Genomic DNA, 13,979 nt, shown 5'->3' with positions numbered 1-13,979 from the left:
CCACCCCCATGCCTTTGCTTCTCCCCCAGGACCCCGAAAATCACACAGCACCAGGCAAACATCTCTAAACACCCTACTAATCTGGGCAGGAGCCCCTCGAAGACAGAGGTATGTCCTCTGGGGTCTCGCCATCTCCATATTATGCTCCTGGTTCCTTTCAGGCAGGAGCCTGAACGAATTTTAATTCAGCATCTTACAGAGCAGGAGTCGGCAAATTCTGGCCCTCGGGTCAAATCTGGCCCGCCTGTTCTTATAAATAAAGCTTTATTGGCACACAGCCACACCATTCCTTTATGACTTTAGCGAGTGTTGCACGGTTGTGCCAGAGACCATCTGGCCTGCAAAGCCAAAAAAGAAAAATGTACGGTTAGGCCTTTTCCAGAAAAGGTTTGCCAACCCCTGCTCAGATCACACTGCCTGTCTGAGCTGATGATCTGGGCTGCGATTTGGCTGGTGAGCCCACGCATTCAAGCTTTCTTCTCAAATCATTTAATTTCACAAGAAGTGCCCGTCTGAGGGTCCAGCACTTGCCTGCGGATGAGTTTGCCTCCCCAGGGGGCTCCATGCTCCTCCAATCCAGAAACCTCTGCTATCTGCCTGCGTGTCTACCGCTGCACCCCGTGCTCTATCTAGGGGCTCGCTTGCGCCCCAAAGGCTGAATATCTGAATGAATGAAAGATCATAAGCTTTCTTCGCTTGATGCAACCTATCTGCAGCAAAAGATTTTTTTTTTTTTTAAACACAGCTTCCAAAAGAACTTTCTGGTAAGGAACTGAACACATCAAACGAAAAGGAACAGCGACAACAGAAAAACATGCATCATCGTTCAGACAGGGCTCCAGGGTGCTACGTGCCAACCTCGTCCCGAGTCACCTGTGCTGTGATTACCTGCTGTGGCACCTGCTGCACTCTGGGGAGGGAGATGGGCTGCATCTGAGCCCCCTTGGGAGCCGAGCCTGCTGCTTGGACCAACACCCTCTAAAAGGGAAGGAAAGAGGACATTTAGGCTTGTCAGAGGTTAGTCCTGAAAACAAACACAGGTCACAGCCAGCTCAACCGCGCCCACTGTCGCTTTATGGAAACATAGCGGGACGGGTAGGAAAGGAGAGGTGGGCGCACACACATGCGGCTCAGGCTGACTTAGGCGGGCACAGTGGGGACTCGAGCACACGTGCACACACACGCACACACACCCACACCCAGCAGCTTTGCCTCCTTGGGGTCGGTAGTCATCAAGGTGACATGGGCTGAGAGCTGGATGCCGAGGCCGGTCGTCCACACTACCTCCTCCGCCGGACGAGCTGGGTCACACCCACCGTTTCTCAGTACCCCCTGGACTGCCCCCATTTTACACACGAGGGAACAGGAAGCCTAGAATGGTCAAGGCCAGGTCGATGTCCTGCGGCCTCAGCATCAGAAGTTCTACAACCCAGACTCAGTCCAGGCCCCTCCTGGACTCCACGACTGTTTTTTGGGCCTCTGAGCCGTCTTCCCAGTGTGGCTTTGTCACCTGGCCTGGAGGACTGCTTGGACATACAAAGCTAGGAAAACATGAAGGATCAAAATGTACCCTTCAAGGTGAGGGAGGAATAGGAGCGCTTTGCTTCTGTAAAGGCTGGGCTTTGGAAGTCATCAACTGTGATTCTACGATTGTCCCACTTGGACCCTAAGTATCACCAGTTGTGGTGATTCTGCGGGGCTTGGCTTTATAAACACCACTGTACTGATAAGAATTCAACACACTCGGCCCTCCAAAGACAAAGAGAACACAGATGGTACAGAAATCAATACGGTGGATGGATAAACCCACATGGGAACATCACTCAGCCAGAAAAAGGAGAGAAGCAATGACACTCGCTACAATGTGAATGGACCTTGAGAACATTATGCTCAGTGAGAGAAGCCAGGCACCAAAGGCCACACAGTGTGTGATTCCATTTATATGAAACGTCCAGAACAGGCAAATCCACAGGGACAGAGAGTGCATTCGTGGTTGCCAGGAGCTGGGGGAGAGGGATAGAGGGTGACTGCTCATGGGGACGGGGTTTCTTCTTTGGGGGATGAAAATGTTCTGGAACTAGATAGAGGTGGAGGTCGCAAAACATTGTGAATGTCTTAAATGCCACTGAACTGTTCACCTTAAAATGGTGAATTTTGTGTCATGTGAATTTCGCCTCAAATAAATAAATAAGAATATTAAGGATATACATGCACACACTCCAAAGCAGAGCTGTTCAATACGGAAGCTACTAGCTGTGTAGCTCTGTGGACACTGAACTTTACTTCGATTTAAATGAATTGCAGAATTCAGTTCCTCAGTGGCACTGGCTACATTGCCAGCGCTCGGAGCCTGGTGGGGCTGGTGGCAGAACACACCCACTGTGGTGGGAAGTCCTGGCGGATGGCCAGGGCTGAGAGGGGAAGCAGGAGGCGTGCATCATGGGGACAGTGGGAGCGAGAACGCCCCTTACTGGGGATGACCTGGGTGTTCACTGCTCAGGGAGTGCAGTGCAGCCTGCAGGCGAGAGAGGTGCCCGACGGGGGCGGGGACACAGCCATCGAATCGAGGCAGGGGTGCGGGGCTGGATCCATCTCCAGCAGGGACCGGAGCCCTGGAGCCTGGGATGTACACGGTGGCCATGGCAGGACCCTGGGACCAGTCAGCCTGCAGCTGCTACAGTGAAGGCAGCCGCCACCCAGGCCCAGGGGCGCCTGAGACGGAGGTTCGGTGAGAGGGACCCCAGGAAGCACGGGGTGGAGGGTTCATGCATCAGGCTCAGTGGGCAAGGAAACAATCAATTAGACCACAACTGCAAGTGATCACACCCTCTTGGCACCCATGCTGGGGCGGCCACACTTCTAAGAAATAAATGCTAAACATGTCCGACTACACATTCTAAACGGAATAAACGGCTTTGATGTTTGCCTTTTGGCTTTTGCTGAATTACGTTTTTTGGGGGTTTTTTTGTTTGTTTTTTTGCCATAATCAATTCTTTCTGTTGTGCTCCTAACTTTTAGATTTGTAAATCATAGATGATCACGTGGCCACAGTGGACCTCTGCACATGTCTATGATTTCGGTCTGTTCTGTTACCTTCGGTTCCTGGTAGATTTATGTCACTAACTTTATGTTTATGTCTACTTAGTGGTGTATTTCAATCCACTATAGAAATCTAGAAGTTGGGAGAGCCTTAATGTGAAAATTCTCTCTCTGCAAATTTTAAAGAATATACCGATTCTAATACTAAATTCAATTAATGAACCAAATCCTAAGAATTCTCACTTCTCTTTTGCCTTATGGATAGAAAGGCTTTCTGTGTAGAAGGGTCATTTCCAATGTACAAGAAAACTGCCACTAGCAGATAAGAATGGACTAAATCAAAGTCGGGGAAGGGCTTTCTTTTTGAGTTTGGATCATTGATTCCTTGGTGGGACCTTTTTAAACAAACAGTGAAAAAGTCTAATAACATGGGGTGAGGGAGGAAAATGAGGGTGCATTTCAACAGCAGCAGCCACGGAGCTGAGAAGTCAATTCAGAAAAATAGAGATTCCTCGCTCTGTTGATTCAAATGTTTTTCAAAACCAAGGTGGACGCGTCCCCACCCTGGCTGCGCTGGTTTTCCCGTAGCGGCCTGAGCGGCAGGCGGCTGGTCTCTTACCTGTGGCGAGGCTGGCACAGGCTGGGCCACAGGCGCCTGGGCTGCCGACGAGGGACACAGAGCCACGGAAGCCGGCGAATCCGATCCACCCTCTGAATTCTGCATGCTCAGTTCTAAAGAGAGGCGGAGAGAGAGTGAGTGGGGCAGGGCTGTCTTCACCAAGCCCAAAGAGGCAACGTACACGATAGGCGAGCGGTAATGACCTGCAGTTTCCAAACCCAAATGCAGGGATCCTGGCCAGACTAGGTAAGGAAGGGGCAGGGGGGAAGAGCTTGCACAATTGTTCCATAAGAAGAGAGAGGGGAGGGGGCAGGGGATGTTTTTCCAAATATAAACCCGAAAAAATAGCTCTGCAGGAATTCCTGAACGCTGGGGACAACAGCTCCCCCTTTCCGATCTGATCGGGCTCATACGACTTCTTTGCTCATTTACCGACAAAACCAAAAGCTCCTGGTGGATGCTGGCCATCTGCGGAGCTAGTGCACCCCAAACTATAAGCGCATCCCCGTAGGGCAGGGTCTCCCCCTCGGCACTGCTGCCATTGGGCGGGTCATTCATGTTCTGCGGGGCCGTCCTGGGCCCTGTGGGGTGTGGAGCAGCATCCCGGGCCCCACCCACTTGATGCCAGGAGCACGCCCAGTCGTGACCACCGCAGATGTCCCCAGATATTGCCCAGTGTCCCTGGGGGTGGGGGTGGGGGGGATGGATTCAACGCTGGTTAAGGGAGGAAAAAAGTGACAGCAGAGAAAGAAATGGCACATTCCTTTGGGCTGGAGAAAAATCCTCAGGCGTTTCAGCAATAAGAAAAAGTGCCTCTGCTCCTTTGCCCATGAGAAAGCAGACAAGTACATTTCTCTGCAGCCAGGTGTAGATATCTTTCAAGAAGGTAATTGAAAAATTCTCCACCAAAAGATTCATTTAATCTCAGCACGAAGTGGCAGATGATAGTCACTCCAGGAAAATGCTGGAAGTCGAACCCTCTTCACTTTTTAATAAACACTGGCTACCTTAAGTCTTTGCAGAAGCAATGCAATCCGCAAGCTGCATAGAGAGGAGGTGGTTTCGTGCTCGCACACACCTGTCCCCATCCCTGTCCCATCCTGCCTGCGGCTCTGAGCACATCCCCCCAGGAGTGAAGTCTCCCGGCTCCTGATCCACAGGGAGGTCTGCGCAGCATGGCACATACCACGGTGCCCAGGACCTACGGCCAGAACTTTGATATATGTTTCTCTACAGCCCCAAGAGTCCCCACCTCCAATAATGGGTGGAGAATTTTTTTAAAAGCCTTTTTAAAAAAATATAAACTGATAATAGATGAAAATACTTTGCCTAAGGGAAGCAGAAAAAGATGTGTGTGTGTGTTTGGATCTGAGAGTGTTGGCTCAATCCCATCTTTACTGACTCTCCCAGGACTCCCCCATCCCCCTCCCAAATGCCTTTGGTGCCACAAGAGCCACTGGATGGACCGTGGCGGTGCCTGTGGCATTTTTCTCTTTCCCATGACCTTGACTCAGTTCTCACCACCAGATGTCCCCAGAGCCATGCGGTGACGGGTGCCTCCTACATTCTTTGACTCTTTCGGAGGAAGAGGGAGAGGAGGAGGAGGAGGAGGAGGAGGAGGAGGAGGAGGAGGAGGAGGGAGAGGAAAAGAAGGAGGAGGAGAGTGTGAATTTCCAATCGTGCATTTCCTGGGTCTCCAACATTCTCTGCCTTCCTGATGGAACTGACCTTTGGAATTATCCTGCTGGAATCTGCTTAATCGAGGTCTCTTGTTTATGGTTTCCTCTGAGCGTTTTAAACCAGTCCTTTGCCCACTCTGCACCACTCTGTTCCCGTCTGAAGCCAGGAAGCGGGTAACTTCAGCGGCACTAGGAGGAAATGGATTAGAACTCCCCATGAAACGAATCCACTGGTGAGAAAGTGAGCAGGCTGACTTTGCTGAGACCAGACCCTTGTTCCACAGTTGAAGTCTTATGGAAACAGGGAGAACCTGTGAGTGTTGGGATAGACAGTGGGCCCATGCTGTGCTTCGTGTGGCCAGAACGCACCTTCCAGAATGCAAGTGAGTCTAACACACTGCTGACCAGCACGCACTGTCTGTCTGTCGCACTGCTTAGTGTGTATCGTTTAGACCACAGTCAGCAACCTTCTTCTGTAAAGGACCAGATACTTTTGGGCCCACCTGGTCTCTGTTACAACTACTAGACTTTGCGATCATAGCACAGGAGCAAAAATGGCTGACATGTGAACGAATGATCCTGGCTGTGTTCTAATAAAACTTCATTTATAGAAACAGGCGACAGGCCAGGTTTGGCCCATAGGCCATGGTTGCTGGTCACTGGTCCATATAATTTTTTTTTTTTTCTGCACCATGCGGCATGCAGGATCTTAGGTCCCTGACCAGGGATCGAACCTGGGTCCCCAAGCAATGGAAGTGTGGAGTCCTAACCACTGGACCACCAGGGAATTCCCCGGTCCATATAATTTGGGTTTAATAAAGTGACGTGGTTTTGGAAGGTGGGTAGAAAAACTACACTGTCTGGAATCAAAGCCTGAGGCCACAGGCCCTTGATCCAGCGCCTAGTTCTTGTGGCCACGTCTCACTAACCTGACAGGACTGGAGGAGCCCCGGAGGGCGACTCAAACTGTGAGGAGGGTGTAGCTGTTGACATTTAAAGACAAACGGAAGTATCAGACACTGGTCTGAAATGCCAACAGTGGTCTTCCCGAAGCTTGCGAAGTCATCAAGAAAACTGACTGAATCCCGGAACCCCAGAAGCCAGGTGTAGCCCTTAAAACTCAGGATGGGAGTTTGGGCACAGATCACTTTGGGGAGCTGTAGTGGGTGGAATAGTGTCCCCCCCCACCCCCAAATTCATGTCAACGTGGAATCTCAGAATGTGACCTTATTGGAAATAATGTCTTTGCAGATGTACTCAAGCAAAGGCTTAAGGTGAGATCATACTGGATGAGGGTGGGCCCTAAATCCAGTGACAGTGTTCTTGTAACAGACAGAAAAGACACACAAGGAAGAAGGCCATGTGACAATGGAGGCAGAGACTGGAGTGACGCAGCTACAAGCCAAGGAATGCCAAGGCTTGCCGGGGCCACCAGAGCTGGAAGATCCTCCCCTAGAGGGATCACGGCCCTGTTGACACTTTCTAGTCTCCAGAACTGTAAGAGGGTAATTTTTTGTTGTTTCAAGCCACCCAGTCTGTGGTACTTTGCATGGCAGCCCCAGGAAACTCACACAGGGGTCCCTACGGTGCATCCTGCAAGGTTTGGTATCCTGCTTCTGTGCCAGGCACAACTCAGGCAGCTGACACATATTTATCAAATGAATGAACACTTTAGTAACACCTTAGTATTACATCTGATACTGAATTACAAAAATTTACATACAGCATTTCAGATAGTGAGAGTCTATGAAAGCACTTTATAAAACAGATAATAATACACAGAATTATTATTTCAAGAGGCAGTACAGCTAGGAAATACAAATAGGTTCATAAAAGTTTCAGAAAATGTACGATCTACCTGGTTATTTCAGGGGTAACTAAGACTCTTCTGGAAAAGGTAATGACCTTTTGAGACCGACTGCTCTGCTCCCCCTGATTTATCCCTTGACGCTAGGATCAGACAGACAGACTGACAGACGCTGTGTGGGACAGCCTGGCTGCTCTAATATATGAACACACAACAGGCCCATCTACGAAGAATGTGGAATCCTTCCTCAACCACCTAAGATAATCAAGATTGTAGGTTGCACAAAAGCTGATCCAGTTTCCCGAAAAAATGTTTTATTTGGGTCCATTAATCAAGGGCTCTGAGCACATCAAAGTTTAGGTTTTTTTAAAAAAATGGCTTTTATATGTTTTTTTAAAAGATTTTTTGGATGTGGACCATTTTTAAAGTCTTTATTGAATTTGTTACAATGTTGCTTCTGTTTTATGTTTTGGTTTTTTGGCCTCGGGGCATGTGGGATCTTAGCTCCTCGACCAGGGATCAAACCCATACCCCCTGCGTTGGAAGGGGAAGTCTTAACCACTGGACCGCCAGGGAAGTCCCAAAAAATGGTTTTTAAAAGGCATACAAAAGAGCACTGACTTTTAGTAAGGGTGGAGCAAATTGGTTGGACTAATTTTCCTGCAGATAACAACTACAAAATCTGGGCAAAGTATTTTTTTTTTTTTTAAAGCAACTATTTAAAGACACCGGAGGGTGACCAAAGCAGGCAGACACTGCCAGGGAGCCCACCCTTGAAAGACCACTGTCAGACTGGTTGGTGACTCTGGCTTTTTGCTTGGTGGCACACCCCAGTCCACAAATGCTTGGGTGGCAGAAAGCATCACCCTGGTCATCTTGAAGTGTCAGAGGAGAGAGTTCACAATGTTGTGGGGGGGGGAAGAAATAGAGCCACACAGGGGGTGAACCCCCAAATCCGACTATAGGGTCCACCCAAATCTTTAGCCAACTGGCTAGAAGCCACACATGTGGGGGAGTCATGGGGGTCTTGGAGAAAAACTGGCAGTTCAAAGAAGAAAAAACTATGTGGAGATTTCAGCTGCTACTCACTGCAGGAGGGGCAGAGTTTGAGTCCAGCCAAGTTAAATGCCATCGAGGGGAACACAGCAGAATCCAGAGACTCTCCAACATATCATTCATGATGTCCAGGACCCAAGAAAGACCACGAGCTATGAGAAGAAATAGGAAATTGTGATTCATACCCAAGGAAAACAAACAAAAAAAAGGAGTCAATTACAACCAAACCAAGATAATCCAGGTGATGCAGATAAAGCAGCTACTGAAAATAAGCTCAAGAATTTAAAGGAAGCTATATGCACAATGAACAAACATATGGGAATCTCAACAGAGGAAGAGAAAATTTAAAAAAAGAACCAAGTAGAAATTCTGGAGCTGAAAAGCAAACTAACTAAAATGGAAATTTCACTGGATATGTTTCACAGCTGATTAGAGATGGCAGAAGGAAGAGTCATTGAACTTGAAGACAGATCAATCAATTTGAAGAACTGAGAGAAAAAAAGTTAAAGAAAAAAAAAACAACACAAAAAACAGAACATGCAATCTAATATACATGTAACTGAAATCCCAGAAGAAAAGGAGAGAATGGGAAAGGAAAAAAAAGATATATTTGAAGAATGGCCAAACACCTCTTAAATTTGGTGAAAGACATCAACTTACAGGTCCCTGAAGTTCAACAAACCCCAAGAAAGATAAATACAAAGAAAATCAACTTAGGTGTGTCATGGTTAAACTGCTAAAATAAATAAATAAATTTAAAAAAAGATAATCTTTAAAGCAGTAAGAGAAAACTACATATTATATTTCAAGGGAACAATAGCATGGATGATAACAAACTTCTCATCAGTAACAACGGCAACCAGAAAACAATGAAATGACATCTTTAATGTGTTGGGGGAAAAAACCCTGTCAACCCAGAATTCTATATCCAGCAATGCTATTCTTAAAAGGAAGGTGAAAATAAAGACACTTTATGCTAAACAAAACCTGAGAAATTTTGCTGCCTACACTATAAGAAATGCATAGGGAAGTTCTTCAGGATGGAGGGAAATAACACCAGATGGTAAACTGGGATGTATAAGAAGGAATAAAGATCACTTGAAATGATAAATATGTGGGTAATTGTAAAAGACTGTATTGTTTTCTTTCTTTGTCTTAATTTCTTTAAAATGTCTATATCTATTTTTAAAAATTTATAACTCTCTTGTGGGATTTATAATATATGTAGATATAATCTATATAACAATAATAGCACAAAGGAATGGGAGGGTAAATGGAATTACACATGCAAGGTTCTTGTATTTTACATGATGTAGTAAAATATTAACTCTACCTAGTCTGTGATAAAGATGCATATTGTAAACCCTAAAGTAACCCCTAAAAAATACAAAAAGACATAGCTAAAAAATTAATAGAGGAATAAAATGAAATACTAAACATAATTGATTATCCCCAAAGAAGGCAGGAAATGAAGAACAAAAAGCAGATGAAACAAATAGCAAAATGGGTTTCCTCTATCCAGACATATTAATAATTACATTACATGTAAATAGAGTGAACACTTGAATGAAAAGGCAGACATGGTCAGCCTGGATAAAAGACAAGACTGCATTATATGCTGTCTAAAGAAACCCTCTTTAAATATAAAGGCATACATAGGTGGAAAATAATGGGATGGAAAAAGGTAAGCCATGCAAATGCTAATGTTAAGAAGGTTAGACTGGCTATAATGATCAGACAAAATTGACTTCAAGGCAAAGAACATTACTAGAGATAATGATGAACATTTCATCATAATAAAATTATCAATTTATCAGGATGACATAATCATTACAGATGTGTGTGCACCTAGTAATACAACTTCAAAACAGAACTAAAGGAAAAATCAATAAATAAGTAATCATAGCTGGAGGTTTTAAACACCCTTCTCTCAGTTATTTTGATAGAAACTAAACAAAAGTTCCAATAAAGATATAGCATATCTGAGTGACACTATCAATCACATTGACCTAATTAACATTTATAGAACACAACCACCCAAACCTGCACTTTCTTCTCAAATGTACATGAACTATTCCAAAGATGGGTCATATTCTGGGACATAAAGCAAGTCTCAATACATTTCAAAAGAATGAAATTATACAGAGCATGTATGTACTTTGAGCATAATGGAATCAATTAGAGATCACTAAGATATCCAGAAAAATGCCAAAATAATTAAAAAATAAAAAATACGCTTCTAAGATAACCCACAGGTCAAAGAATAAACCATAAGAGAAATTTAAAATATTTTGAACTAAATGACAATGAAAACATGACATATCAAAGTTTGTGGGATGCATCTAAAGCAGCACTTAGAGGGACATGGTTAGCTTTATAAAATTATGTTAAAAGAAAGGCTTAAAATTAATCATTAAGTTTTCAACCTTAGGAATCTTTAAAAAGACAAGCAAATTAAACTTAAATTAAGTAAAAAGAAGGGGGAATTCCCTGGTGGTCCAGTGGTTAGGACTTGGTGCTTTCACTGCCAGGGTCCAGGTTCAATCCCTGGTGGGGGAACAAAGAGAAAAAGAAAAGAAATTTCAGTGTTGAGGAAATCTTGCTTTGGTTCATTTTCTCTGTTGTTTGGAGAGGTTTTTAAAAATTTCATTAATTTCTCCTTTATTGTTTCCTTCTTTTTACTTTTTACTTTTTTTTTTTTGTGGCCATGCTGCATAGTTTGCAGGATCTTGTTTCCCCGACCAGGGACTGAACCCGGGCCATGGCAGGGAAAGCCTGGAATTCTAACTACAGGGCCAAGAGGCAACTCCCAAAACTGAAATTTCTTCAAAAAAGAAATGAGCTATCAAGCTATGAAAAGACATGAAGGAAACATAAATACACATTACAGTGACCCTCGAACAACTTGGGGTTAAGGGCACTGATACCCGCCACTCCACATGCAGTCAAAAATCTGAGTATAACTTCACAGTCGGCCCTCCGTATCCACATTTCTGCATAATTGAACCAACCAAAGATTGTGCAGTACTGTACTATGCATTTATTGAAAAAAATCCACAAATAAGTGGACCCATGCAGTTCAAACCTGTGATGTTCAAGGGTTAATTGTACTAAGTGAAAGTAAATGCATACATACTGTATGATTCCAACTATATGACATTCTGGAAAAGGAAAAACCATGGAGACAGTAAAAAGGTCAGTGGTTGCCAGGAGTTGGTGGAAGGAGGAATGGATAGGAGCACAGAGGATCCTTAGGGCAGTGAAAATGCTCTGTACAATACCATACATTTGTCCAAATCCATAGAAAGTACAACACCAAGCGTGAACCCTAGTGTAAAGTATGGACTTTGGGTGATAATGACTTGTTAGTGTAGGTTTATCAACTGTAACAAATGTACCATCTGGTGAGGGATGTTGATAATAGGGGAGGTTATACATGTGTAAAGGCAGAGAATACACAGGAAATTTCTGTACCTTCCTTTCAATTTTTCTGTGAACCTAAAACTTCTCTTTAAAAAAATCATAGAAAAAAAAGAAAAGATTCACAACTCCCTATACAAGAATGAAAGAGAAAAGAAAAACACACAAATTGCCAATGTCAGGAATGAAATGAGATACACCTCTACAAATCTTACAGAAATCAAAATGATAATAAGGAACTATTATGAACAACTTTAGCCAATAAATTCAGTAATTTAGATCAAACAAACACTACACACCAAAACTGACACAAGATGAAATAGGAAATATGCATGTCATACATTTAACAAGGAAATTGAATACATTATTGGAAACCTTCCTACAAAAAAAAACTCTAGGCACAAACAGTGTCACTGGTGAATGATATCAAACACTGAAGAAGGAATTATCACACAAATTCCATCAGCAAATAGAGAAAGGGATACTTCACAACTCATTTCATGAGGTCAGCAAAAACCCTGATACCAAAACTTGATAAAGATATTACAAGAAAAGTATTTAGACCAATATCTCTCATGAGCACATAGGCAAAAATCATAACAAAAAATAATAAATCAAATCCAGCAATATATAACCAATATAACCCATACTTATGTTGTCAATTGTTTTTTTTTCTAATGAAGCCCCAGCTCTTTTCCTCCTCAGTTATTTTTGACAAAGGTGTCAAGGCAATTCAACAAGGAAAGGTAGTCTCTTAAACAAATGATATATCCACATGGGAAGAAAAAAACAAATGAACCTCGATCCCTACCTCACGCCATACACAAAAATGATTTTGAGTTAGATCACAGACTTACACATAAAAGCTAAAACTATAAAACTACTACGAGAAAACAGGGGTTACTTAGACAGGGTGCAGAAAGTAATGAACATAAAGGAAAAAATTTGATACATTAGATTTCATCAAAATTTAAAACTTCTGCTCATTAAAGGATTTCACTAAGAACCCAAATTGGTAAGCCACAGTCTGGGAGAAAATATTTGCATAACTTGTATCTGGAATACAAGGACTTTTATCCACAGTATATAAAAAGGGTTTTTATCCATAGTATATAAAAATCTCCTACAACTCAATAATAAGAAGACAACCTAATGGGCAAAAAACTTGGATAGGCACTTCATAAAGGCATACAGATGCCCCAAAAGGATATGAAATAGTACTCAACCTCGACAGACACTAGGGAAATGCAAACTAAAACTGCAATGAGATGCCACTCACTAGAATGGCTAAAATAAAAATATCTGACAACAACCAATGTGGTGAGCACATGGAGAAATTGTAACTCTCACACACTTGTGGGGATGCAGAATGATACACCACAGTGGAAAAAAGGTTTGGCAGTTTTCTAGCAAGTTAAACCTACCCTTTAACCCAGAATTCCTCTCCTGGATGTTTATCCAAGAGAAATGGAAACATATGTCTTCAAAAAACTTGTATAAGCATGTTCGTAGCAGTTTTCTAGGCAAAAAGGAGAAATAACCCCAATGTGCATTAGCAGAAGAATGAGTGAGAAACTGCAGACTGTGTTAAGTTAATGATGCATAGTGTAATCCCCCAACCATTGAACACACCCACACACACAGCCAAAAAGCTGATGGGGAACACTATTCACTGACAGAAAATTATGAACTACTGATAAACATAACACATAGGTGAATCTCAAAATCATTACGCTGAGTGAAAGAAGATGGATCCGAAAGAGTATATACATAATACAGAATGGGCAAAGCTAATTAATCCAAGGTTAAAAAAAATCAGAAAGAGGTGGGTGCAGGGATTGACTTAGGAAGGGATGGGGGGAAACTTTGAGAGAGGTGGATGGTCACGTTCTCTATGTGATAGGGTGTGCATTACATGGAATATCCATCTGTCAAAACTGGACAGCTAAGATTTGCACATTTATTGTCTGTAAATCTTTTTTTTTTTTGGTCGCGCCGTGCAGCTTTCGGGATCTTAGTTCCCCGACCAGGGATCGAACCCGGGCCCCTGGCAGTGGAAGCACTGAGTCCTACCCACTGGACTGCAAGGGAATTCCTGGTCTGTAAATCTTAACCTAAAAAAACCTTTAGTAACGAGTAGAGGATGGGGAGTGGTTTTTGGTATAGGTGGTACAAGATGCAGGATGCTGATAACTGTAAGAGCCCGGTGGTGACTACACAGGGTTCATTATCCTGTGGGTGGATTTTGTTGATGTTTGAAATTTCCAAAATAGAAAGTTAAACAAAAAAACCCATCCGGCTATTAGCTTTCAGCCACAAAGAATAAGCGCAAGCTTCTGCCTTTCTCCACATGTGCTGG

General features: G+C 43.7%; 1 protein-coding gene across 4 annotated transcripts in view; it reads right to left on the bottom strand.

Moving 5' to 3' along the window:
* The window catches only part of RFX2 (regulatory factor X2), a 96,412-nt gene that overhangs the window by 42,501 nt on the left and 39,932 nt on the right, over positions 1 to 13,979 (bottom strand). For 2 of the 4 annotated variants that reach the window (XM_061190641.1, XM_061190644.1), the window contains exons 2-5: positions 8,234 to 8,352; positions 5,387 to 5,526; positions 3,659 to 3,771; positions 889 to 978 (exon numbers count right to left, since the gene is read on the bottom strand). In XM_061190641.1, coding sequence (XP_061046624.1) covers positions 889 to 978; positions 3,659 to 3,763 — 195 coding nt within the window. In that variant the 5' untranslated portion in view covers positions 3,764 to 3,771; positions 5,387 to 5,526; positions 8,234 to 8,352. The remainder of the gene's footprint in view (positions 1 to 888; positions 979 to 3,658; positions 3,772 to 5,386; positions 5,527 to 8,233; positions 8,353 to 13,979) is intronic. The other 2 variants (XM_061190642.1, XM_061190643.1) reach the window with 2 other exon arrangements.

This window comes from Eubalaena glacialis, chromosome 4, assembly GCF_028564815.1.
Source record: "Eubalaena glacialis isolate mEubGla1 chromosome 4, mEubGla1.1.hap2.+ XY, whole genome shotgun sequence".
Lineage (NCBI taxonomy): Eukaryota > Metazoa > Chordata > Mammalia > Artiodactyla > Balaenidae > Eubalaena > Eubalaena glacialis.
This window is presented reverse-complemented; position numbering and strand designations above follow the sequence as displayed.